This window comes from Echiichthys vipera (assembly GCF_963691815.1).
Source record: "Echiichthys vipera genome assembly, chromosome: 10".
NCBI lineage: Eukaryota > Metazoa > Chordata > Actinopteri > Perciformes > Trachinidae > Echiichthys > Echiichthys vipera.
In genome coordinates this window covers 30287773-30315736 of record NC_139835.1, presented here as the reverse complement: position 1 = coordinate 30315736, position 27964 = coordinate 30287773, and the positions used below count along the sequence as shown (strand labels likewise).

The window sequence follows — 27964 nt, the reverse complement described above, 5'->3', positions numbered from 1 at the left end:
ATAAACCTAACCCCTAAACCCTAACCCTAATCTCAACCCTAACCCCAACCCTAATCCCAACCCAAACCCTAATCCTAACCCCAACCCTAACCCTAATCTCAAATCTTAACCCTATTTTAAATAGGCCGCAACTTTTGATAGAAACGTCGTAGAGACTCCATTTTGGTACCAATGGAAAGCGCGTGGCCATAATTAGGGGGGTAGGCAAAGTCTCAAAAAAACGACTAAAAACAGACGCAAAACACAACAAAAACGTGAAAAACAACTAAACAGACGCAAAACACCACAAAAATGTGAAAAAACGACTAAACAGACGCAAAACACCACAAAAATGTGAAAAAATGACTTAAAACAGACGCAAAACACCAAAAAACTGAAAAAACTGAAAAAAACAGAAGCAAAACACCACAAAAATGTGAAAAAATGACTAAAAACAGACGCAAAACACCAAAAAACTGAAAAAAATGAAAAAACAGAAGCAAAACACCACAAAAACGTGAAAAACAACTAAACAGACGCAAAACACGACAAAAAAGTGAAAAAACTGAAAAAAACAGAAGCAAAACACCACAAAAACGTGAAAAAACATCTAAAAACATGAAAAAACGACAAAAAACCCTAACCCTAATCTCAACCCTAACCCTAACCCCCACCCCAACCCTAACCCTAATCTCAACCCTAACCCTAACCCCAACCCTAACCCTAATCTCAACCCTAACCCTAACCCCAACCCAACCCTAACCCTAACCCCAACCCTAACCCTAACCCCAACCCCAACCCTAACCCTAACCCCAACCCTAACCCCAACCCTAACCCTAACCCTAACCCTAATCTCAACCCTAACCCCAACCCTAACCCTAACCCCAACCCTAACCCTAACCCCAACCCCAACCCTAACCCTAACCCTAATCTCAACCCTAACCCCAACCCTAACCCTAACCCTAACCCTAATCTCAACCCTAACCCCAACCCTAACCCTAACCCCAACCCTAACCCTAATCTCAACCCTAACCCCAACCCTAACCCCAACCCTAACCCTAACCCTAACCCTAACCCCAACCCTAATCTCAACCCTAACCCCAACCCTAACCCCAACCCTAACCCTAACCCTAACCCTAATCTCAACCCTAACCCCAACCCTAACCCCAACCCTAACCCCAACCCTAACCCTAACCCTAACCCTAACCCTAACCCCAACCCTAACCCTAACCCTAACCCCAACCCTAATCTCAACCCTAACCCCAACCCCAACCCTAACCCTAACCCTAATCTCAACCCTAACCCCAACCCCAACCCTAACCCTAACCCCAACCCTAACCCTAATCTCAACCCTAACCCTAACCCCAACCCTAACCCCAACCCTAACCCTAATCTCAACCCTAACCCCAACCCTAACCCCAACCCCAACCCTAACCCCAACCCCAACCCCAACCCTAACCCCAACCCTAATCCCTAAACGCTAACCCTAACCCCAACCCCAACCCTAACCCCAATCCCTAAACGCTAACCCTAACCCCAACCCTAACCCTAACCCCAACCCTTAACCCTATTTTAAATAGGCCGTAACTTTTGATAGGAACGTCGTAGAGACTCCATCTTGGTACCAATGGAAAGCGCGTGGCCATAATTAGGGGGGTAGGCAAAGTCTCAACAAATGAGGACCTAAGGGGAAAAAAATAGGCACACAATTGTTTAAGATCAAAGGGTTCCCGATGTCCGATCGCAACGAAACCAGCACGAGTGAACTCAGCACTCATGAAATAGGGGGGGGGGGGGGGGGGGGGGGGGTAGCCCAAGTTTCAAGTCTCTAAAATAACCCTAACCCCTAAATGCTAACCCTAACCCTAACCCCTAAATGCTAACCCTAACCCTAACCCCAACCCTAACCCCAACCCTAACCCTAAACCTTAACCCTATTTTAAATAGGCCGTAACTTTTGATAGGAACGTCGTAGAGACTCCATCTTGGTACCGATGGAAAGCTCGTGGCCATAATTAGGGGGGTAGGCAAAGTCTCAAGAAATGAGCACCTAAGGAAAAAAAAATAGGCACACAATTGTTTAAGATCAAAGGGTTCCAGATGTCCGATCGCGACGAAACCAGCACGAGTGCGCTCAGCACCCATGAAATAGGGGGGGTAGCCCAAGTTTCAAGTCTCTAAACTAACCCTAACCCCTAAACCCTAAGCCTAATCCTAAACCCTAACCCTAATCCCCAAGTCCTAACCCCCTGACCCTAACCCGAGTAGTTTGTCGAAAAAAGTTTTTAGAAAATCCGTTTGTCAAAGTAAAAAAAAAAAGTTTCTAAACATTTTGACACTTTGACACAATAAAAACTCCATTTTTAATACAAAAATCTGTTTATTTGGCGTAAAGTTTCAGTAACAAGGTGAAAAACACCGAACATGGTGATGATTCACCGGCTGCAGCACAGAAAACAACGTTCTGACCGTTTGTCGACTGAAACAGGAAGTGTGAGTTTAGAGCCTGAACTTTTCTAAAGAATAAAAACAACTCTTTGTTTTAAACGTGTTCTCTGGACCCCGTCGTGACCTCGTGTATCCGATGGCGTTGGCGACCGTGGTGTTTAGACTCTCTTCATGCCGCGCGCCATGAGGCAGGCGAACACCGTCATCACCATCTTCGGTTTCACCTCCACCAGGTCCTCAGGCAGCGCGTACACCCGGGCTCCGATCTTCCTCGCCATGGAGATGGCGTACCTGTCAACACAGCGACGACAGTGATGAGAAGAATTCAAAAAGCTTAATCAGCGTGAATGTTACGCAGCATTTCAGAGCGTTTGAGAACAGCGGGCGCCACGATCCAGCCGTGTGTCAGAGACCTGAGGAGATCCAGCTGCTGCTTTAACAGAAAACAAAAACCAGTTGTGTTTGGGGTCGAGCCGCCAAAAAAACGGCAAAAGGTGAAGTTTTTAATCGATTTCCTTCAGAAAAAAAACTAAAAGTCTCCAGAGGAACATGTGGGTGAGGAGGTTAAAGAGAGAGGACGTCGTCTGAAGAACTAGAGCGACAGAGAAGAGCACCAATGGGCTCCTTCCACTGTAATGGACTTTACTATGAGAGGAGCTGGTACAGGGGCCAGTAGGTCAGTCTTTAAAACACTCTTTTAATAAACTCTGGCTTCACTAACTACGCTGTTGCTGCTTTGTTGTGTGTGTAGGGACTCTTCTCATGCTGCTGCAGAGGTTTGCTGTTATTTTCAGCAGCATTAGTGGTTAAAAAAGACCTTTGAATGCCTTCACCGTGCTGCCCCGAGCTAATCACTGTTAGCCACGTCCGGCTGTTAGCGTCTCTCCTGGATTTCTCTGTTAATCCACCTGTTCAGTGACGTGACACCCTTTCAAAATAAGATTTCTGGGTCCAAACGCTCCGTTGAAACACAACAGACAGTTCCGTTCACCTCTTTCATCAGTTAAACGTTTTCTTCATCCATAAGAAAGAGGTAAAAGGACGATTACGTTGTTTTTTAAAAACTCAGATCTGTTCAAACGACGGGGAACACGGCGCTGCTGCGTTGGAGAAATACGAGGCTTGGACCCAGAAATCATATTTTGAAAGGGTGAAACGTCACAGCCGGATAAAACTGGATGTCTTATTTGATGAGTGTTAATTAAAGTGTTAATTTCACTTTAAAGACCAGATTGTTTCCTGTCAATGACGTAGAAACGCCGCAGACGTCGAGGCAGGTTCATGGAGAGGAGTCATCTGCGTGAAACCTCCAAAAACAACAATAAATACCTAAACAAATGTGTTGTTGGAGAGAACCAGCTCGGTCTAAACTCTCAGTGTGTGTTAAACGGGTTCGGTGCGATCACAGAGAGCGCTGACGCGGCCTTTTTCCTGTTCGTACTTTGCGTTGTTGAGTTTCTCCTCCTCCGTCAGGTCTTCTGTCTTCAGAAGGTCGTATCGGATCGACCCGGGCTGGATGGCGTCGATCAGGTCCAGGACGGGCATACTGCTGCTGATGGACGGGTCCTACACGCACACATGCACACGCACACGCACACACACACACACACACACACACAGACAGACAGACAGACAGACAGACAGACAGACAGACACACATACATTATAACCTTTTCACGTTACAGGGGAGCGCTTCCTTTGACTCGCAGATCTCTGCACATTCTAATATATTTGAAATCACATAATCTGATCTGATATTCTGGTGTTTTTATCAAATGTTCCCGTTTTAGCGAAGTTCATTCATTAATTAATTATTCATTTATGTATTTCCATAAACTCGGAGCTGAGCTGTTGCTTCAGATTTCTGCATTAAAATCATTTTTTCTGAATTATTAAATTAACAAACGTCACCTTGAAGCTGGAGACCGTGGGTTTGAGCGCCTGCGTGAGCGCCGCGTTGACCCAGGACACGATGGTGTCGTCGGTGACCTTTTGCCCGTCGCCCAGCTCCTCCAGGATGTTCAGGGTGTACCTGCGGGGGGCGCCAGAGTTTCAAAATAAAAGCTTCTAAAAGGTCTTTTTGTTGTATTTAAGCACTAAATCTGTGATGACTTCAACGTGATGGAGGCAAATTCCAGTTTAAATCATTTCTATGAACAAAAATCACTTTATAAACACGTTGTAACTAAATAAAATGTATTTATAAGTCAGAATCTTCACTTTTAGCTCCAGATTATCGACGATGATCCAAACTTTCAAAGTGAAGCCAGGTGCTTTTTTATTTTTTATTATAATCTCAGAAAATATTCAAGTTTTTTCATGTAAATTTGTTTTTTACACAATATTAACAATAATAACAGTAATAATAATAATAGGCGATCATAAACTTCTGCGACAGAACAAAACTTTTCAGATCCTTAAAAACTGGTTTGATGCTTTTTGATCAGGTTTTAGTCGTTAACTGTGAATTTCTCTCCTTCTCTTTGAACATGAAGGTTTAAAACACAGAGAAGCAGCTTTTGCGTTTGTTGTGGTTGTTAATGTGGTTGTTGTTGTGACTGTTGTTGTGGTTGTTGCTGTTGTTGTTGTGGCTTTTGTTGTTGTTGTTGTTGTGGTTGCTGTTAATGTTGTGGTTGTTGTTACTGCTGTTGTGGTTGTGACTGTTGTTGTTGTGGTTGTGGCTGTTGTTGTTCTTGTTGTGGTTGTGATTGTTGTTGTTGTGGTTGTTACCTCCTCATGAGCTGCCAGAGCAGAGCGAGGGTGAGGGTTCGATTCCCTGCGTGCAGGTCCTGCCCGGCGATGCCCACCAGAGAGAACTTGGCCTCCTTCTTGCCCAGCTCCACGGCGTAGTTACAGTTCTCCAGCTGCAAGAGTTCACACTCAGTCAGTCACACTTTCATCTGCTCACATCCAAACGGGCAGAACCACATGATGACAGAGTTCAGACCGGCGACCCTGAACGGACCCGGGCCCCGTACCTTCTTCATGTTGCTGCCCAGCCTGGAGTACGGAGGCTTGTTGACTTTGTCCCAGTCCACGGGAACTTTGATCTTCTCGTACAACTGGAAGATCACCAGAGCGTCATCGATGTCCCTGTGACACACACACACACACACACACACACACACACACACACACACACACACACACACACACACACACACACACACACACACACACACACACACACACACACACACACACACACACACACACACACACACACACACACACACACACACACACACACACACACACACACACACACACACACACACACACACACACACACACACACACACACACACACACACACACACACACACACACACACACACACACACACACACACACCGTTCAGGTCGATATTGTTTGAAGTTTTGAACAAAAAAAAAAAGACCTTTGAAGCACAATTATTAACGAAAAACGTTCATTTTCGACATTACATGACCTTTCCTGTGGCGCCACCATCAGGATAAATATCAGGTGTGGGCCCCTGGGCACAGACATGTCAGAGGCCCCCACCCCGTCTACACAGGAACAGTCTCAAAGAGTCGACTTATAGTTTTGTACGTGACTTCGTTTCATCTATTTTTAGTCATTTTACATTTCTTGTGGGACGTTGTGCCCCTGCAGTCGTCAGAGTCACGTGTAGTCGGTTTGTGCACGTTTGTGGTGATTTAGCGTCTCTTTGAGATCGTTTTGTGTTTCTGTTTGAGCAGCATGTCGTGAGTCAGGACTCCTGGACCTGCGCTCATCCGTGGCTGCACCTGCGTCATGTGTCTGGAGGCAGGAAGTGTCTAACTACTGAGGGAGCGTTCTTACACGTAGAGGTGGTTGACACGAGGGTTGACTCCCAGAGAGTTCATCCAGTTCCTGAAGGTTCGCTCCTCTCTGGTTTCACCTGCACGGAAAAAAAAACAGGAAGTGCTGAAGTGAAACTGAACCTGAGTCTGTTTGTGTCCAGAGGCTCTGCTCCACTCTAAATACATCTTTACATTTCACAGTTTTAACACAACATATTAACCATGAACCAACATTTATTAACTATCAAGTAATAATAAAAAAAGTGTTCTTATCATAATCAACAAAGTGAGTCGATTTATTTCTGATTATTTCATTATTTTCAATTATTGTATTTGTTTATTTAATAAATAATATTTAATTAATCTTTTTGATTGTGATTTGTTTAGTTATTTATTCTATTATTTGTATTTATTTGTTTTTAATTCATTAATTAATTTTATTTAGTTTTTCTTTTCTTCTATTATTTGTATTTATTTGTTTATTCAAAGAATGAATTCATCTTAATTTATTATTATTTATTTATTCTATATTTTTATTTTTATTTTATTTGTATTTATTTATTTGTATTTATTTTATTTGTATTTATTTATTATTTTTCTATCTTTTTTATCATCTTCCAAATGCCCGACGTGTGAAGGCCTCATTTTTAATGCTGGACAAAAACACGTGTACCTCTGATTTTCGTCTCAGACTAGGTGAGAACTCACCTCCTCCTGTGTTATTTATAAAGATGAATAAATTATCTTTATTTATTAATATGTTTGTGTCTCACAGCAGCTCAGGTGAGAGGAGGGAGGGGGAGGAATAGAGTCGTTCACCTTCGATGGAGCTCCAGTCGATGTCCTGGTTCTCGGGCTTCTTCAGCGCCGGGTACTTGTTGAACAGATTGGCCACAAAAGCCAAGTTCAGTTTGGGGTTGCCGCGGACGACGTCTGTCGGCATGACGAACTGTCTGCATCCGAGCCGGTCGGCCTGATCCAGCATGCACTCGGCTCGCTTCAGGTCCTCTTTCTCCTGCGGAGAGACGCACGAGGGCGGCGTTTGTGTTCTTTAGTCTGAGTCATAAACGGAAACTTTAAATGCTGCAGTGAAAAAACACCTTTGTCCTCAGAGCTTTGACTTCAATAACTGAACTGAGTTTAAATCGAATACGTAAATGTTGAGTGGAGTCGCAGCCTCACCCTGAGTCCTGACATGTCCACGGCAATGGGGGGGATTCCCTCCTCGTCTCCTTTGGGCGCCACCTGGTTCAGGAGGTTGTAGTACGCCTTTGAGTCCTGGAACAAAAACAGTTTGGGAATTAAAACAACTGCAGACTGATGTGATTCAGACGCTCACTGTCGACTTTGACCTCCTCCGAAATAACAGCTTTAAAGTTTGTGAAGAGCTAAAGTGTCATCCCAGGGTCTTGTACGGCACTTACACTCATCACATAAGTCATGGAGACAGTTTGGCTAACAGTGGTTAGCTCGGGGCAGCACGGTGAAGGCATTCAAAGGTCTTTTTTAACCACTAATACTGCTGAAAATAACAGCAAACCTCTGCAGCAGCATGAGAAGAGTCCCTACACACACAACAAAGCAGCAACAGCGTAGTTAGTGAAGCCAGAGTTTATTAAAGAGTGTTTTAAAGACTTACCTACTGGCCCCTGTACCAGCTCCTCTCATAGTAAAGTTCATTACAGTGGAAGGAGCCCATTGGTGCTTTGTTGTGTGTGTAGGGACTCTTCTCATGCTGCTGCAGAGGTTTGCTGTTATTTTCAGCAGCATTAGTGGTTAAAAAAGACCTTTGAATGCCTTCACCGTACTGCCCCGAGCTAATCACTGTTAGCCACGTCCGGCTGCTAGCGACTCTCCTGGAATTAGACTTTAAACTTAGCTCTAAATATCCTGAACCTTGTGTTTCTGTGTGTGAGGTCACCTTGATGTCGGAGCTGAAGTTATTGATCTTGCCGCAGCCGGCCTCCTCCAGGTGATAGTTGGCCCAACGCAGCAGCAGCTCTTCTGGGGAAAGCTTCATCAGATCCTCCAGACTCTCTCCGTCACGCAGCAGAGCAACCAGAGCTGCACACGACAGGCGACGCGTTCATCAGAGAGCAAATCAAACGATTCTGAATCAAACCTCTTTGAATCATGGTTTAACAGACACACCTTCGTTCTTGCTGAGCTCGATGTCGGCGAACAGTCCGATCTTGATGACCTGCCACAGCAGACCCAGGACCAGGTGCTGCCTGCCCTCCTTCAGGTCCTCGGCCCCGATGTTCACCACGTGGCAGCCGATGGCCGACGACGAGTTCAGAGCCAGGTTCAGGTTTTCCTGTTGGAGCCAACGACACGACGCAGGATGTGAAACACACTCGTGGAGCAGAGCAGGTCACATGCACAGTGTGCCTGAACACTTCCTGTCCGTCTCACCTGGATGGTGAAAGGCGTGAGCTTCTTCTTGTTGATGGTTCTCTCGTCGATGGTGTCGGGAACGGACAGGTTGATCATCTTACTGAGGAGTTACGACACATTTACAGAATCAAGCACAACCTCAAAACAAACGTTGACATTTTGGGGAAGACTGGAGAGTCCGATGTTCACATTGATCCCACTCTCATGTCTGTGCGTTAAAAATGAAGCTACAGCCGGCTAGCTTAGCTTAGCATTGAGTCTGAGGCGGCTTTCAGTAACTGTAAATGTTTCCATGTGCGCAGTAAACTCTCTGCATCAAATACCATGGGACATCTAAGCAGCAAAGCTAAAACTGGAGTTATAAACATGACAGAATTAAACCTTTAGCTTCTGAATGATCATTGAAGTTGTCCAGCTCGGCTCTTTTCACCTTTCAGAGAATGTGATGAATATTTTTCAACTTTTAGAGAATGTAATGAATATTTTTCACCTTTTAGAGAATGTAAACAATATTTTCCTCATTAATGACGTGTTATTTCACACACCAGCAGCCCCCCCCCCCCCTCTATTGATTACTAAAGGGGCTGCAGATTTAACTGCAGTCTGTGAATCACTGATCTTACGCTCTGAATACTTTGAGAAACAGGGCAGCGTCTTTTGAACAACCTACAATCAACATCTGCTTTATCATCATTCAAAAAACATTTGAAAAGGTCACTAATCAACAATTACTTTTAATACGTTTAAGATCTCATGCAATTCCTCCCATTTTGAACACTTATACCCTATTTTATTGTCTTTTTTTCTAATTTTCTAATGTCAAAAACCGTATTTTCTCCAGGAATGGGAGGGATTGCTGACGGTTTGAGGAGCCAATGGTGTTACAAGATGTAGTCACAAGCTCTTTTTGCTCCATTTCATTGGTTAAAACTTTGTAAAACCCACACACAGACGTAAAGAGTAACAGTGATAATATATGGAGATGAGAGGTTTAGAGGTGGTGTCTTTAAAAGCCTTGTCTTGGCGTCTAATCTCCCCTGGATATGGTTTTACCTTGGATCGAGCCTTACAGCTGTTTTTCTGTAATAATGTGTGAAAATAGAGTCATATATGTTTAAAGTTCAAAGGTACCAGAGAACGATCCCGTCTCCCATAGCTGTGAACAGGTCGTCGTTGTTGGGGTCCATGGGCAGGACGTGTTTGCAGTCGGCATCCTTCTCCAGAGCTTTGTTGATCCAGTTCACAAAGGCCACCTTCTCCTCCTCTGCAGACATCAGACACAAAGAGGAGTCCCATTACAACGCGTCTTCACCTTTTCTACTGTTAACCTCCAAAAAACAGTGTACAAAGCCCCGACAGAGGCCAAACCATGAACACAAGTTCAGTCCCTGACCTGAGTATGAGTGCTGAGTGCCGGACTGCTCCGAGGTTCCTGCCACTTTACAGATTCCGTCCTTTTTATTGATCGCCTTCCTGAAGGTCTTTGCCACCTCGCCGCTCTTCAGTCCGTGGGCAACCTGAAAGGAAAAAAGAATATTATAATGAATATTTTCCATATTTTATAGAATGTAATGAATATTTTTCACATTAAGTGCGCCCTCCCACTGTTCCTCCGTCCCGTGCCCCGTGCTTTAGGGTCCTTGTCCCCCCCTCCAGGCCCGTTTGTACTCACACTACCTGGGCCTCGGAGAATGCTTCTTGCTGCCTATACGTCATCACGCCGTAACACGTCACACGCATTGATGACGTCATGGCGATGCGTGGCTTTGTTTCCAGATCTTTCCGTAGACCTCGGAGTTTTTGTGCGTCTTGTCGACTGTTTTTGAATCTTTTCATCGACCAAATCTGCAGTAAACACTCCACCTCCGCATCACACCAACGTGAACCTTTCACCGCCATTGTTTGAAATGTCCGCGCATGGTCCCTCCTTCTTTTTTCTACGTTCCAACAGGCGCACAGGAAATGACCTCAGAACCGCCGTAGGCCTCGTGCTCGCACACGTGCGCACGCTCGTGCTCGTACACGTGCAAACGTGCTTTACTAAAGCCCACCTCTCCCAAACGGGCCGTGGACGGCAAGAGTACCGCTCCTAGAAGCTGTATGGTTGCACTCACACTGGTCAAACGTACTAGGCTTTACCCGTGAAACCTGTTTTGGCACGGTACAGATGGACAGTGGGAGTGCGCCCTTATAGAATGTAATGAATAATCTAATAGAATCTTTCCAACAAGAAAGAAAAGGGAAGATGTTCAACTAAGATGAAAGGAGGTGAGTGAATAATGAACTCAGATCCCCTCGTTTGAACGGTGAGAAAACCTGCTTGTGAGTAAAAACTCAATATTCAGTTCAAACCGTGACCTCACCTGAGTGAACTCGTCAAAGGTGAGCTGGTCGCTGGTCTTGGTCAGCTCCTGGACGATCTCTCGTATCTTGTACCCCGGCAGTGCCAGGTTGGCGGCCTTGAACAGCTCCGTGAGCTCGTCCTTGCTGATGAACCCGTTGTTGTCGACATCTGGAGGAGGATGAAAGAAGGTCAGAGGTCAAACATGGAGACACTGTTATTACAGTCACCGTTTTTCACTTCACCGGTCTTCTCTGCTCCGTGCGTCAGAGGCTACATTGAAAACTGTTGCAAATCCGCAGCCTGGTGCGTCTGCGTCACAAAGATCCGCTTTTACTATCATCTCATCTCATCTTCAGCCTCTTATCCGGGGTCGGGTCTCAGGGGCAGCAGCTCCAGCAGGGGACCCCAAACTTCCCTTTCCCGGGCCACATTAACCAGCTCTAACTGGGGGATCCTGAGGCGTTCCCAGGCCAGTGTGGAGATCTAATCTCTCCACCTGGTCCTGGGTCTTCCCCGAGGCCTCCTCCCAGCTGGACGTGCCTGGAACACCTCCCTAGGGAGGCGCCCAGGGTTCATCCTTACCAGATGATCCTGAACCACCTCAACTGGCTCCTTTCAACACAAAGGAGCAGCGGCTCTACTCCGAGTTCCTCACGGATGCTGAACTTCTCCCCCTCTCTCTAAGGGAGACTCCAGCCCCCCTCCTGAGGAAACACATTTCACACGCTTGGACCCGTGACCTCGTTCTTTCGGTCATGACCCAGCTTTCATGACTCCAGGTGAGGGTAGGAACATGTATATGGATGTACAAATTAATTGTGCGCACACCAACGTGCTCAAATAAAAAAAACATCATCTTTGCGTTGTTTCTGTCTCTCGCTGGTTCTTCCTGAATCAGAAGCTCGGAGAGGAAGCAACAGTGGAACCGGCGTCGGCTCACTCACCAATTTTGGCGAAAGCTTCCCTGAGGTCCTCCAGCTCCTCCGGAGAGATCGGCGTTGGGGCGGCCATGTTGGGAACCTGAAACTGGCACAGAACAAAGAAAACCACATCCTCAAATGAAAAGTCAGAAGCCGACGGCAACGAGCAGAAAAAAGAGGGAACCTGCGATGAAACGGGCTCACAGTTCTCACTTCAACTTCCTGCTTCTGCTGCACTTCCTGTCTGACAGAGAAGTGCGTCTTTGTCTAAATAAGAGCAGAGAAAAGTGCTTCAGTCCAAGTTTCAGGTACTTTCTAAACGTCAGAGGTAAAGAGGGTGCTCGTCTAGAACTGGCATCCTTAAGACGCTCAGTGTTGAAAAGAGGCAGAGAACGCACAGACCTGAGTTCAAGAGGGGTGAAAGTATTTTTTAATAGAAGAAGAAGAATTACTTTATTTATCCAGCAACGGGGAAATTGAATTTTTTTACTCTTATTATTAATCATGACACACACACACACACACACACACACACACACACACACACACACACACACACACACACACACACACACACACACACACACACACACACACACACACACACACACACACACACACACACACACACACACACACACACACACACACACACACACACACACACACACACACACACACACACACACACACACACACACACACACACACACACACACGACCTATATACATGCAATTAATGGAGAGATGTCAGAGCGAGGGGGCTGCCAGTGACCAGCGCCCCGAACAGTTGGGGGTTCGGTGCCTTGCTCAACAGCACCTCAGCAGTGCCCAGGAGATGAACTGGCACCTCTCCAGCCACCAGTCCACGCTCCATCCATGGTCCACACAGGGACTTGAACCAGCGACCCTACTGTTCCCAGCCAAGTCACCTATGGACAGAGCTACTGCCGCCCCCATGTTTATGCATAAACATAAAAGAAGGAAGGCAGAGATAAGGGGGATGTTGTGTAAACTCATCAGAGAACTGATTTGCTTTAAAGAGCGAGTGAACTGTGGAGTGAATTACCACCTGATCAAAGCAGAATATCCTTCAAAAACAGGTTAAAGCTGCACTTTTTCAGTGGTTTATTTTATTTATTTTGTGTTTAACTTTGCTTAGATTTTTTCCTTAATACAATTCAAAGATTATCAAAATAGTTGCTGATTAATTTAATACTTGACATCAGCTGTTATAGTTGTATCGCACACCCACATCACCCAACGGTGAATTATTAAAGCGAAATATATTCTGTGACCATTTTCAGGCCTTTTCTAACAAACCTGCTCTTCAGTTCTTTTTTTTTTATAGATATAAAAAATAAATATATATATTGTATTAATTCCCCTATTTATGTGCTTTCTCATTTAACTAAATTAATGTTTTATTTTTCATAATATTTTTGGTACGTTTTAAGGTAAATTAATGAATTTATTTGTTTTTGCATTTATTTAAAGTTAACTTTTGGCATATTTAATATGATGTTAATTTATTTATTTGTTCCATTTATTTAAAGTTATTTTAAAATTATTATTGGTTTATTTAATATCATGTTAATTTATTTATTTTTAATAATATTTGTGGTACATTTAATGGTATATTATTAACTTTTTCTTTTTGGCAGGTTCAGTTTTTTATACATTTTTGTGTCTGAAAAAAATCAAAAAGCTGCAAAAGAGGAAACAATTCACATGACACACAATTTATTTCAGTCCGTGGTGATTCACTCTGTGTGTGTGTGTGTGTGTGTGTGTGTGTGTGTGTGTGTGTGTGTGTGTGTGTGTGTGTGTGTGTGTGTGTGTGTGTGTGTGTGTGTGTGTGTGTGTGTGTGTGTGTGTGTGTGTGTGTGTGTGTGTGTGTGTGTGTGTGTGTGTGTGTGTGTGTGTGTGTGTGTGTGTGCATGTGGAGTTAAATGTGAACAAGCAGGTGGACATTAAGAACGAGTGCGTTGCGTGGAAGAGGACGCTTTAAACCACTAAAAGAAGAAGAAGCCGGACTTTAACCTTTAAGACGAGTGACTCATTAAAGACTCAGTTTCCTGCTGCGCTCAGAAAAACGTCCTGATGGCGGCGGCGTGGGAGGAAACTGCACCGTTTCCATCCCACGTGTGAAGACTGAGGCTGAGCCGAGCTGTGATGATGATGATTTATCTGCTTTTATCATGAATAATCTGGTGTGAACGCTCACATCAAACCACAGCTGTGTTTAAAAGACTCTAATTTATCACAGTATAATATTCAGTGCATGGACATAATAATCTACATTTGATATAAAAGTAAGAAAAACACGGATATTAAAGTCGTTAAAGTCTTTTATCTTTGTGTTTCGGGACAATATCAAGTCATAAAGCTACGAAATGTGCAAAAACACCCTCAAACTTTCCATATTAATGCAAAATTAACATGAAATTGACTCTTTAAAGTGGTGAAACAAGTGAAGTTTATCTTTAAGCCAAACACACCTGAGTCCTGGATGTTACTCGTGCTCTTTACGCTGCACCAACATGAGTTATTAGGGTATTTAAATGTTCGATTTAAGATGGTTTTTGTTTAAAAAGGTATTTGTTAAGGCAGCGACACGGACAGTTAGACTCTTCTTACTGTTTTGGGCGAGACGAATATTAAAGCGTTTAAAATCAAATGATAAAGAGTTTAAAATCAAATGATAAAGAGTTTAAAATCAAATGATAAAGAGTTTAAAATCAAATAATAAAGAGTTTAAAATCAAATAATAAAGAGTTTAAAATCAAATGATAAAGAGTTTAAAATCAAATATTAAAGCGTTTAAAATCAAATGATAAAGAGTTTAAAATCAAATGATAAAGAGTTTAAAATCAAATGATAAAGAGTTTAAAATCAAATAATAAAGAGTTTAAAATCAAATAATAAAGAGTTTAAAATCAAATGATAAAGAGTTTAAAATCAAATGATAAAGAGTTTAAAATCAAATAATAAAGAGTTTAAAATCAAATAATAAAGAGTTTAAAATCAAATAATAAAGAGTTTAAAATCAAATAATAAAGAGTTTTAAATCAAATAATAAAGAGTTTAAAATCAAATGATAAAGAGTTTAAAATCAAATAATAAAGAGTTTAAAATCAAATGATAAAGAGTTTAAAATCAAATAATAAAGAGTTTAAAATCAAATAATAAAGAGTTTTAAATCAAATAATAAAGAGTTTTAAATCAAATAATAAAGAGTTTAAAATCAAATAATAAAGAGTTTAAAATCAAATGATAAAGAGTTTAAAATCAAATAATAAAGAGTTTAAAATCAAATAATAAAGAGTTTAAAATCAAATAATAAAGAGTTTAAAATCAAATAATAAAGAGTTTAAAATCAAATAATAAAGAGTTTAAAATCAAATAATAAAGAGTTTAAAATCAAATGATAAAGAGTTTAAAATCAAATGATAAAGAGTTTAAAATCAAATAATAAAGAGTTTAAAATCAAATAATAAAGAGTTTAAAATCAAATGATAAAGAGTTTAAAATCAAATAATAAAGAGTTTAAAATCAAATAATAAAGAGTTTAAAATCAAATAATAAAGAGTTTAAAATCAAATGATAAAGAGTTTAAAATCAAATAATAAAGAGTTTAAAATCAAATAATAAAGAGTTTAAAATCAAATAATAAAGAGTTTAAAATCAAATTATTTAACATGAGATTCGTGTACTTTCCCATTTAACTAAATTAATGTTTTATTTTTAATATTTAAAGGTATATTAATGAATTTATTTATTTTTGCATTTATTTAAATGTTATTTCTAATAATATTATGGGAACGTTTAATGGTATATTATTAATTTATCTATGTAAAATACATTTTCAATAATATTTGTGGTACATTTAATGGTATATTATAGAAGGTAGATGGATAGATTTCTCAGTTAATAGTTCATAATTAATTGGTCTATTTGATGTAAAGTGCTGAAAAAGTCCATGGGATGATTTTACGCTGGAGTTACACTTTAAGGCTCAGAGTCGGTCCTAACGTGCTGATTCAGGAGGGATAGTAAGCAGTAATTTTAGGACTCCTGACTTTTTAAGAGTTAGTGTGACTCACGAAGCATTTAAGCGCTGAAGTTTCTCCTGAATCTAAAAAAACATCACACAGAGTAAATGAGGAAGGAGCCGACACGACTGCAGCAACATTTTACAGATTCAATGATACTGAGGTTTTAAAAATAGATCGCTCTAATGGAGACGGCGTTAGGAACGTGGTAGAGTCGGTCAGGGACGCCGTCACGTCACCAACCAATAAAAACCACCATCGTCTCCTCTCAGGAGTCCGTCCCACTCCTCAGGAACAGCTGCTGTCAGGGGCTTTGGACTCTGAACTAAGAACTCTTAGTACTGAGGTCAATGTGTGAATACGACCCCTGACTACAGTTACCATGGTGATGATGGAGGGAGGAGCGTGAACATTCAGAGTCAAGAAAACAGCAAAAGAAGAGGTTTTTAAAAGCTCAGCATCATTAAAGTCGCACTCCCACTGTGCCTCCGTACCGTGCCCCAGGACGTTTCACGGCTAAAGTCTGGTTCCTTTGACCAGTGTGAGTGCAACCGTACCGCGTCTAGGAGCGGCACGCTTGCCATCCACGGCCCGTTCTGGAGAGGTGGGCTTTTGTAAAGCATGTTTGCACATGTACGAGCACGAGCGTGTGCACGTGTACGAGCACGAGGCCTACGGCGGTTCTGAGGTCATTTCCTGTGCGCCTGTTGGGACGTAGAAAAAAGAAGGAGGGACCATGCGCGGACATTTCAAACAATGGCGGTGAAAGGTTCACGTTGGTGTGATGCGGAGGTGGAGTGTTTACTGCAGATTTGGTCGATGAAAAGATTCAAAAACAGTCGACAAGACGCACAAAAACTCCGAGGTCTACGGAAAGATCTGGAAACAAAGCCACGCATCGCCAAGACGTCATCAATGCGTGTGACGTGTTACGGCGTGATGACGTATAGGCAGCAAGAAGCATTCTCCGAGGCCCAGGTAGTGTGAGTACAAACGGGCCTGGAGGGGGGGACAAGGACCCTAAAGCACGGGGCACGGAAGGAGGCACAGTGGGAGGGCGCCCTCAGACACTGAGGCAGCAGCAGCGATTTTTAGTATTGTTTGTGACTTTTCAAACATTTAGAAGATGCTTTCATTGTGAAATACTCTTTAGCACTGACAGGCTCATTGTATTTCATTTAAGAGTTCCTGCTCCTCTCAGCCTCTAAAGTTCCGCGGACACCCTGAGGTCTGAACGTAGAGGAATGAGTCGCTGCGTCTTTGCTGCAGAAGCAGAAATGAAACGTTCACTTCTCCTTCGATCGCAGTGAAATGACTCAGGCGGACATTTTAAAACTGTATCCGTCCGTTGGCAACGAGCTTCAACTGCTTGTTCCTTTTCAGCAATAGCTTTTATTTAATCTCTATTATTATTATTATTATTATTATTATTATTATTTATGTTGTATGTATGAACCCCCCCCCATCCTTGGGCAGGACACTTCACCCACCTTGCCTCGTGTGAATGTGTGTGACTGCCGTATGTTTGAGGAGGTGGTCAAGGGGCCGTAGGCGCTGATTGGCTGCCACGCTCCCGTCAGTCGGCCCCAGGGCAGCTGTTACTACTATGTACGTTACCATCACCATGTGTGTGTGTGTGTGTGTGTGTGTGTGTGTGTGTGTGTGTGTGTGTGTGAGTGAATGAAAGCGCCTTGAGCACAGAGACAGGCGCTATAAAAATCAAAGCCATAACAATATAATTCTTTATGTTTCACACTGTGATGCACATTTATGGCTCCTGCTGGACATTCATTGGAATATCAGGATTTGTTTTACAAGTTTCATTTGTTTGAAGCTTTTTTCCACTTATTTAAAAAAAGATGTGGTTTGAAATGTACAAAGCTTTTTTTTCAGCAAATGTTCTTTAAGAAGAATTTATTTATTTATCCCGCAACGGGGAAATTATTATATTTCATTTTACACACACAGGCCCGAAATACACACACACACAGGACCTATATACATGCAATTAAGGAGAGATGTCAGAGCGAGGGGGCTGCCAGTGACCAGCGCCCCGAGCAGTTGGGGGTTCGGTGCCTTGCTCAACAGCACCTCAGCAGTGCCCAGGAGATGAACTGGCACCTCTCCAACCACCAGTCCACGCTCCATACATGGTCCACACAGGGACTTGAACCAGCGACCCTACGGACTGAGCTAATGCCGCCCCAAAGCATCAATAGTAGAAGTTGCCTGTGTGTCGTCCTGTGAAAGGGAAGGTTTAGCCTCCACTGTGTGCACACGACTGCTGGATTAATACTGTCTATAATAACTAGAGTAATCAGTAGTGTTTTTGTTAAGGATCGTTGCTGCTCATGGGGGAATTGTTGGGTTTCTGTGAATTATGAATAAATCATAGAGTGTGGTTTTGACCGACTCTGTATTTAAAGTGTCCTGAGATAACTTTTGCTATGATTTGGCACTTTAAACACAATTTAACTGACTAATTTAAGTGAATAAAAGCAGAGTAAACCGGGTCCTGAGCCGACGTGTGGGGTTCTGTTTCTGGAGGGATTTTTTGCAGTTGAAGTGAAGCAAACCGCAAACTTCCTGTTGAGCTGCAGTGGTTTAACTTCCTCCTCCTCCTCCTCCTGCACAACTCAGTCGGCCTACAACTCATCTTTACACTTGTGCAACTTTGAAATGATTTACTTTCCACGGTTGCAGGTTTTTAAGGGTCGAGTTGTGGCTTTGTGTTCGTTAATGAGGCGGAGGGACGGTTTGTGAGCTCGAACCTGGACTGCAGAGAGGAAGAGTCCGGGTTTAGACCGTGACGACGATATAAACAACACGGGATCACAAACACTTCCCCTGTTCGTCTTCACTGCCTTCCCTCTTTCACACAAACACACAGAATTACAAAACAAAATCCCTCATCTCGCAGTGATGCCTTCAGGACACACCTGTGAGGAGCAACCTGATGTCACGTTACCTGAGCGGCGAGGCGAGGAGGCGTCTGATCTCGGGGCGTGGAGGGTGGATCGTCTCTTACGGCTGCGGTGCTGCTCACTGCTTGACACGCAGCGCACTGAGTCTCCCCCGAAGGCAGAGCGACAACGCATCTATTCAAATCTACGAGGAAGGAAGTGACATACAACACTTCAGAAACAGGAATGAAAGGCGTTTTGTCTTTATATGGCAATGCACGCCGGCTCAGAGTCAAGGTGACCCCCGCGCCGGCTTGGATGGGACGTTAGAGACGGTTTCAGAGCGTCCGTCTGGAGTTTAAGTGTTCATTATTTTAACAGGGTTTAATGAACACAACACTGGGCAGCAACAGGTGTTTAGAGAGACAGACAGGTAGATAAAGGAGCTATAGAGACAGAACGACAGACAGGTCATTAGAGACAAGGGAGTAAATAAGAGACGGACAGGTAGGTCTAAGAAAATACAGGTGAAAAGACGAGTAGGTAGACAGGTAGTTAGAGAGACAGACAGGTAATTGAGAGACAGACAGCTAGTTTGAAAGGTTGGTCAAAGGTACAGATAGACAGGTAATTGGACGCAAGGAGGGTAATAAAGACAGACAGATAGTTATAAGAAAATACAGGTGAAAAGACGAGTAGGCAGACAGGACGTTAGAGAGACAGACAGACAGCTAGTTAAACAGACAGACAGGTAGTTGGAGAGACAGACAGGTAGTTAGATTGGACAGTCAAAAGCAGAGAGACAGGTACTGTAGGTATAGACAAGCAGGTGGACAAAAAGACAGACAGACAGAGGTAGTTAAACAGGTAAACAGACAAGGAAGCAGATATGTAATTGAGAGACAGGTAGTTATAGAAACAGACAGACAGACAGGTAATTAAGAGACAGACAGGTAACTGAAAGGCCAGTCAAAGGTACAGACAGACAGGTAGTTACAAGAAAATACAGGTGAAAAGATGAGTAGGAAGACAGGTAGTTAGAGAAACAGACAGGTAGTTGGAGAGACAGACAGTTAGTTATAGAAACAGACAGGTAGTTACAAGAAAATACAGGTAGTTATAGAAACAGACAGACAGGTAGTTTAAAAACAGACAGGTAGTAAGAGAGACAGACAGGTAGTTAGAGAGACAGACAGGAAGTTTAAAAAACAGACAGGTAGTTAGAGAGACAGACATGTAGTTTGATTGGACAGTCAAAAGCGGAGAGACAGGTACTGTAGTTAGAGACAAGCAGGTGGACAAAAAGACAGACAGGTGGTTAAACAGACAAGGAAGCAGACAGGTAATTGAGAGACAGACAGGTAGTTATAGAAACAGACAGACAGACAGGTAATTAAGAGACAGACAGGTAACTGAAAGGCCAGTCAAAGGTAGAGACAGACAGGTAGTTAGAGAAACAGACAGGTAGTTGGAGAGACAGACAGGTAGTTTGATTGGACAGTCAAAAGCAGAGAGACAGGTACTGTAGGTAGAGACAAGCAGGTGGACAAAAAGACAGACAGGTAGTTAAACAGGTAAACAGACAGGACAGGTAGTTTGATGTATTCTCATCCAGGTGAATGCAATAAAACTACAACTGTAAAAACTACACGTTACCTTGTTTAACTTCCGGTGTGCAGGGTTTCGTTCATGTGCCAAATCACTCCATGACTCTTTAAAGTCTCTGTGACAGCCTCTGCTCTCGTGTGGGTCCTCGGTTTCACGGTGAAACACCCGTTTAGACGCCTCCATGTTTGTTTGTTTGTTTGTTTGTGTGTTTGTTTGTTTGTTTCTTTGTTTATCGGGAACCAGCGCACACGCTAGCTAATGTGTAGTTGTTTTTAGCCAATCAGGAGCAGGTGTGTTGTTTAGGAGGGAAAGACAAGTGAGCTGATTGGTTGAATTTCTGTCCAACCGTTAATGAGAGTTCACTGTTGCTATGGTTGCTATGACCGTTGCTAAGGGGTTTGTTGAAAAAGAAAACGCAAAGAGTTAAGATATTTTAATTAAATATAGTTTATTTTAAATTAGCACTAGCCATTAAATAATTAATAGTTATCATTTTTATTCGTTTTAATGAGTCATAGAGGAAGCAGCTAAGTTAAGTTAACTACTCAGCGGCCGTTGCTAAGGAGTTAGGTTAGTAACGTGTGCATACTAAAGTGCATAATAAAGTTAAACTTTATTTTTTATTTTTTTATTAACGGTTTTTCATGGAGGCCCGTTTCCGCCACTGAAACAATATGAGATAAAAGTCAAAATTATGAGATAAAAAGTCAAAATTATGAGATAAAAAGTCAAAATTATGTGATAAAAAGTCAAAATTATGTGATAAAAAGTCAAAATTATAAAATAAAAAATAAAAATTATGTGATAAAAAGTCAAAATTATGAGATAAAAAGTCAAAATTATGTGATAAAAAGTCAAAATTATAAAATAAAAAATAAAAATTATGTGATAAAAAGTCAAAATTATGAGATAAAAAGTCAAAATTATGTGATAAAAAGTCAAAATTATGTGATAAAAAGTCAAAATTATGAGATAAAAAGTCAAAATTATGTGATAAAAAGTCAAAATTATGAGATAAAAAGTCAAAATTATGTGATAAAAAGTCAAAATTATGTGATAAAAAGTCAAAATTATGAGATAAAAAGTCAAAATTATGTGATAAAAAGTCAAAATTATGAGATAAAAAGTCAAAATTATGTGATAAAAAGTCAAAATTATGTGATAAAAAGTCAAAATTATGAGATAAAAAGTCAAAATTATGTGATAAAAAGTCAAAATTATGAGATAAAAGTAATAATTATGAGGTAAAAGTCATAATTATGAGATTTTAAAAAATCGAAATTATGAGAAAAAGTCATAAGTATAACTTTTATCTCATAATAAAGATAAAGTCAAAATTATGAGATAAAAAAGTCAAAATTCTGTGATAAAATTAATAATTATGAGATTAAAGTAATTCATTCTCATAATTTTGACTTTATATAATCATAATTGTGACTAACCTTGGTGATATTTTTTTCTTCCAGTGGCAGAAATGTGCTTCCATAGTTTTTCAAATGTACATTCACTTTTAAAATGTTGGAATAAAACACAACAGGACAAACAAACAAAAGAATACAGGACATATAGGTACAATAATACAAAACATGACACATTCATGAACACACACACGGATTGACCTAATTTGTTATTAATCGTTTTGGTTATTTTTTCAATCAATTCGTTTTAAATTTGATATTATTTCAAAATATGTATTTAGGTCTGATTTTTTTTAAAAGAGTTACAGGACAGAAATTTCTGTCTGTGTTATAATAAATAAAAAAATATATAATTTATATAAAATAATATATAAATATAATTTATTTTCATATATAAAATATATAAAAATGTATATTGTTTACTGTGTTTTAATAAATAAACAAATAAAATTACAAAATGTACTATTTATATAAAATAATATATAAATATTATTGATTTAATATATTAAATATAAAATATATAAAAGTGTATATCCTTTATTATTTGTTAACGTGTTATTAATAATAAATAAAATGAACGTCACGTGTCGATGACGTGGAGGTAAACAAACGCTGAGCCAATCGCGGCGCAGCATCCGTGTCAGCTGACCGCAGTTTCCGGTTTAGTGTTGTGTTGTGAAGATGACGGGACACGGACACCATCACCACTTCTCTCCGTGTTTCTGCGACTTTATGAGGTAAAAACTTCTCTTTTTTATCCTTTTTATCTTTTTTACCAAACGTTATAAACAGAGATGACGTCACGGACAGCTGACGTCAGCCGAGTTAGCAGCTAAGTGGCTAATCTGTCAGTGAAACTAATATCGGAGTGTTTCGGTTGGGTTCGGGTGTTTCCGGCCCTCCCCCTTCCTCCTCAGGTTGTTGTGGTCCCTGGTGGTCCCCTGCGCCTACCTCAGCCTGGTCCTGACCCTGGTCCTGCTGCTGCTCCTGTTCGGGGTCCGCCTGTGGCTGCGGGGCCGCCGCAAGGCCCGCCGGGATCAGAGCGGCGGCCCGGCGGTGGCCTTCTTCCACCCGTACTGCAACGCTGGAGGAGGCGGGGAGCGGGTCCTCTGGTGCGCCCTCAGGGCCCTCATGCACCGGTACGAGCCCGGGTTCACTGCGGGGACACAAGTATGTGGACACCCGTGTCCCACAGGTGGAGGCAGGGATTAGGAAGTACACCTGTGTCCTTGGGTTAAGTTCAAATATATTTAATCTCTAGCACTGGATGTTTATGCATTAAAAATATGCATCTGACAATGATTTAACTCTTTTTTTTAGCATTTAGCAAAATTAATTTGGCATATTGAATTTTTAATGTTGAATCTTTATAACCTTTTATCTTTTAACACTGAATTTTTTTGTAAATAGAAAATAAATAAATAGAAATTCAGAGTCAAACCATTAAACCATATTTTCAATGCATAAATATTCACTGCTAAAAATGTAATAGTTTATTAATTTAAAATACGATGACACAGATTCAATTTGACATTTTAATCTCATTTAACAACAATTTAATCTCATTTAACAACATTTTAATCTCATTTAACAACATTTTAATCTAATTTAACAACATTTTAATCTAATTTAAAAACATTAAAATCTCATTTAGCAACAATTTAATCTCATTTAACATTTTAGTCTCATTTAACAACATTTTAATCTAATTTAACAACATTTTAATCTCATTTAACAACAATTTAATCTCATTTAATAACATTTTAATCTAATTTAACAACATTTTAATCTCATTTAACAACATTTTAATCTCATTTAATAAAACTTTAATGCACTAAATACTAGTTTTAAAAGTGCCCTCAAAATGTTGTAAACGTGCACGTTTAGATATATTTTAAATTTCCTTCAGTGGTGGAAAGTAACTTTTGCTAAAACTATTTAGTGCTGCACTTAAAGTTCCCTGCAGTAAACATAAACGTAAATAAAGAAACTACTCTTTCACGTTGTTTACACACAAATAATCTCTAAAAACGTGCGTGAGTGCGTTTACATGAATAACCCGGTTATTTCTTTTTCCCACGCCATAAAGAAACTAAGGTGTTGATGTCCACATACTTTTGTCCAGCATCGCTGCTTTAATGGTGAAAAACCTGTAAACAACAACAACAACAAGTGTAAACGCGCTGCTCTCTCCCCAGACACCCCGGCGTCTCCTTCGTGGTGTACACGGGCGACCAGGGCGTGAGCGGCGAGCAGATCCTGGAGGGAGCCCGGCAGCGCTTTAACATCACGCTGCCTCGACCCGTCACCTTCATCTTCCTGCGTCACCGCTCGCTGGTGGAGGCGGCGTCCTACCCGCACTTCACCCTGCTGGGACAGAGCGCTGGCTCCATGTTCCTCGGTACACAGGAGGAGGAATCCTCTCCTTATGACGTAGATCGCACGTTCAGTTAGAGTTATTAGAGTTAGAGTTTGATTTTTAATGTTGTTTTTGCTACGTTTTAAGGTATATTAATATTATTGTATTATTATAAATATATATTATTTATTTTTGCATTTATTTAAAATGTATTTTTAATAATATTTTGGTATGTTAAATATTAAGTTAATTTGTTGTGTGTGTGTGTGTGTGTGTGTGTGTGTGCGCGCGTGTGTGTGTGTGTGTGTTGCAGGCTGGGAGGCGCTGACGGCCTTCGTTCCCGACCTTTACGTGGACTCAATGGGCTTCGCCTTCACTCTGCCCATCTTCCGCTACCTGGGCGGCTGTAAGGTGGCGAGCTACGTTCACTACCCCACCGTCAGCACCGACATGCTGTCTGTGGTCAGAGAGAGGAACCCAAGGTCACACACACACACACACACACACACACACACACACACACACACACACACTAGGGGTGGGCGATATGGTAAAAATATCATATCATGATTCTTTTTACAGTAAAATCATGATTTTTCCCCTTTTTTGGGACCCGGAAATCTTATTTTGAAAGGGTGTTGGTCGGACTGAACAGCCGGATAGACGATAGTAGGATCTCTCTGCATGTGTCATATCGCCCGCCCCTCCTCCAGACGCTGAGACTCATCACTAAAAGCTCAGATTTGGGGAGAAAAACATTTTTTTCTGAGGTTGAAACAGAGAAAAGGTTTTAAATGAACTGGTTAACTTCGGACCTCACCGACCTTCTGTCTCCCTCCTCTTTCGTTTCCAGATTCAACAACGCCGACTTCATCTCCAGAAACCCCGCCCTGAGCGCGGTGAAGGTGGTGTACTACTGCTGCTTCGCCCTGCTGTACGGCCTGGCCGGTTCCTGCAGCGATGTCATCATGGTGAACTCCACCTGGACGCTGCGACACATCCTGTCTCTGTGGCGCTGCCCCAACCGCACCAGCGTCGTGTACCCGCCCTGCGACGTCAGGGCCTTCCTGGACGTCCCGCTGGAGGAGGGTGAAGAGGAGGCAGAGGAGGAGGAGGAGGAGGGCTGGGAGGAGCTCGGCCGGGAGCTGGGGAGCGAAGAGGAAGGAGGCGGGGACAGGAAGTGCCACTCCATCGTGTCCGTGGGTCAGTTCCGTCCGGAGAAGGACCACCGGCTGCAGATTCGGGCGTTTCGCAAACTGCTGGACAGGAAAGAGGGGGGGCCCGGGGGACGGGAGTCCCTGCGGCTGGTGCTGATCGGCGGATGCAGGAACCAGGAGGACGAGGAGCGGGTGCTGATGCTGCGGGGGCTCTGCCAGGAGCTGGGCGTGTCCGACCGCGTCGACTTCAAACTCAACGTGCCCTTCGAGGAGCTGAAGAGAGAGCTGGTGGACGCCACCGTCGGTCTGCACACCATGTGGAACGAGCACTTTGGTATAGGTGAGGACGACACACACACACACACACACACACACACACACACACACACACAGTATTTCACTAGCTATCTCCACAGTTTAATGCCGTTCAGTTTAGTTTTATTTATTTCCTCTTTCGTTTACTTTAATAACTAATAATTTAGCTTCACAGCAGATTAACGGAGGCTGAGGCAGAAGCGGCCGTTTGATCGGAGTTTGTTTCGTTTATTTTTTTAGTTTTGTGATGGTTTTTGTATCAGATGAGCCGTTTTGGACGTGTGCTTCTCTGTGTCCAGGTGTGGTGGAGTGCATGGCCGCAGGCACCGTCGTCCTCGCTCACAAGTCCGGAGGTCCGAAGCTGGACATCGTGGTGCCGTACGAGGGCGCACAGACGGGCTTCCTGGCCGACAGCGAGGACAGCTACGCCGCCGCCATGGAAACCATCCTGGCGCTGTCTCCGTCGGCCAGGCTGGAGATTCGACGTAACGCCCGGCGCTCCGTGGAACGATTCTCCGACCAGGAGTTCGAGGCTTGTTTCCTCTCGGCCACCGAGTCTCTGATGAGTGGACTGGAGCGATGAGCGCCCGGGACTTAAAGTTACATTAATCCTGCACAGATACGAGTCTAAAACCCGTTAGTAAAGCGTGACACGCGGCACCGTCACGGATTTAGAATAACAGAGAGAAGAAGCCGACGTTGTAAAGAGAAGTTCTCAAGTTCAAATTGTCCTTTTTATCTGTTCCAGTGACTTTGCATGTGTCAAACTCACGACCGTTCACTGAACACACAGAAACACGGAGGAGCAACAGAGATGAAGAGCAGCGTCAGCAGGTCGTCACGATTCACCTCCAGCTTCCCAACGACGGGCTCTGACGCCGCGCTGAATTGGCAAAATGTAGAGCGACAGGCACTCTGTTGAACTTTGACCGAAGGCGTCAGAGCACTTTGCTCCCTGGGTTCAGTTTGTGGGTCAAGAACTTAAACTTCACAGTCTCATTTATTATTTCTACGTGTTTGAAGTATAATTCCAGCGTAAAATCATCCCAGGGTCTTTTTCAGCACTTACACATCAAATAAGCCATTGAGACAGTTTCAACTAGTAACGGAGAAATCCAGGAGTCGCTAACAGCCGGACGTGGCTAACAGTGATTAGCTCGGGGCAGTACGGTGAAGGCATTCAAAGGTCTTTTTTAACCACTAATGCTGCTGAAAATAACAGCAAACCTCTGCAGCAGCATGAGAAGAGCGCCTACACACAAAACAAAGCACCAATGGGCTCCTTCCACTGTAATGGACTTTACTATGAGAGGAGCTGGTACAGGGGCCAGTAGGTAAGTCTTTAAAACACTCTTTAATAAACTCTGGCTTCACTAACTACGCTGATGCTGCTTTGTTGTGTGTGTAGGGACTCTTCTCATGCTGCTGCAGAGGTTTGCTGTTATTTTCAGCAGCATTAGTGGTTAAAAAAGACCTTTGAATGCCTTCACCGTGCTGCCCCAAGCTAACCACTGTTAGCCACGTCCGGCTGTTAGCGACTCTACTGGAATTAGACTTTAAACTGAGCTCTAAATGTCTCAACTATTTCTCCGTTAATAGTTGGAAAAACTGTCTCCATGGATTATCTGATGATTAAAGTGCAGAAAAAGACCCTGGGAGGATTTTGCGCCTGTGTTACGCTTAAAGAACTAAGACGCAACATAAAACTCAATCAGCTTTGGAGTATTTCTTCCCTTTGTTGATGCTAGGCTAGCACTTCCCCCTGCTTCCAGTCTTTGTGCTAAGCTAACACACACACGCTCATCAGAAAGGAAACTTCCAAAAATGTCCCTTTAAGGCGTTTCATTCAGTTGAGTAGTTACATTCCAAATGTATATATATATTAATATGAATCCTGGTGTGATTTTTTTAGATTATAGTTTATTTATGATCTGTTTTCCAATAACTGACAGATTCTTGTATCCATGGAAACGGGTTTGCGTTGTTTGTGGTGTTTTCTGAAGCTCTTCACACTTGTTTGAGTTTGTAACGAGGTCCAGGCACAGAAATGTGATGTGTGAAATATTACAGAGCCTTTATTTTGAAAGGGGCATTGTTGTTGTTATTATTATGGTTATATTTAAACAATACTGCTACAAAGTCAATCATCGAACACTTCATCTGAACTGTGTGCGGTACAGGACAAACTTGACCGCTGCTTCTGAGAGGATATCTTCCATTTGCGTCTTCCTGTACCAAAGAATATAATAAATCTC

The 27964-nt window shown here is 42.4% G+C and overlaps 2 protein-coding genes across 2 annotated transcripts; one reads left to right on the top strand and one right to left on the bottom strand.

Moving 5' to 3' along the window:
* Positions 1–2345: 2345 nt before the first annotated feature.
* lcp1 (lymphocyte cytosolic protein 1 (L-plastin)) lies at positions 2346–19050 on the bottom strand. The gene is made up of 16 exons (XM_083922306.1): positions 18918–19050; positions 11919–12000; positions 10994–11142; positions 10024–10147; positions 9762–9894; positions 8649–8730; positions 8385–8550; positions 8155–8297; positions 7416–7511; positions 7053–7248; positions 6253–6331; positions 5406–5520; positions 5158–5291; positions 4339–4459; positions 3869–3993; positions 2346–2718 (listed from the first exon to the last, which is right to left on the bottom strand). Exons 2-16 carry the CDS (start codon positions 11983–11985, stop codon positions 2586–2588), a joined length of 1863 nt encoding a protein of 620 aa, XP_083778432.1. The 5' UTR covers positions 11986–12000; positions 18918–19050; the 3' UTR covers positions 2346–2585.
* Positions 19051–22532: 3482 nt separating this feature from the next.
* Positions 22533–27943, top strand: LOC310953309 (GDP-Man:Man(3)GlcNAc(2)-PP-Dol alpha-1,2-mannosyltransferase-like). The gene is made up of 6 exons (XM_083922304.1): positions 22533–22615; positions 22796–23017; positions 24077–24279; positions 24551–24719; positions 25091–25734; positions 26009–27943. The coding sequence occupies exons 1-6, from the start codon at positions 22560–22562 to the stop codon at positions 26290–26292; spliced, it is 1578 nt and encodes a 525-aa protein (XP_083778430.1). The 5' UTR covers positions 22533–22559; the 3' UTR covers positions 26293–27943.
* Positions 27944–27964: the final 21 nt, after the last annotated feature.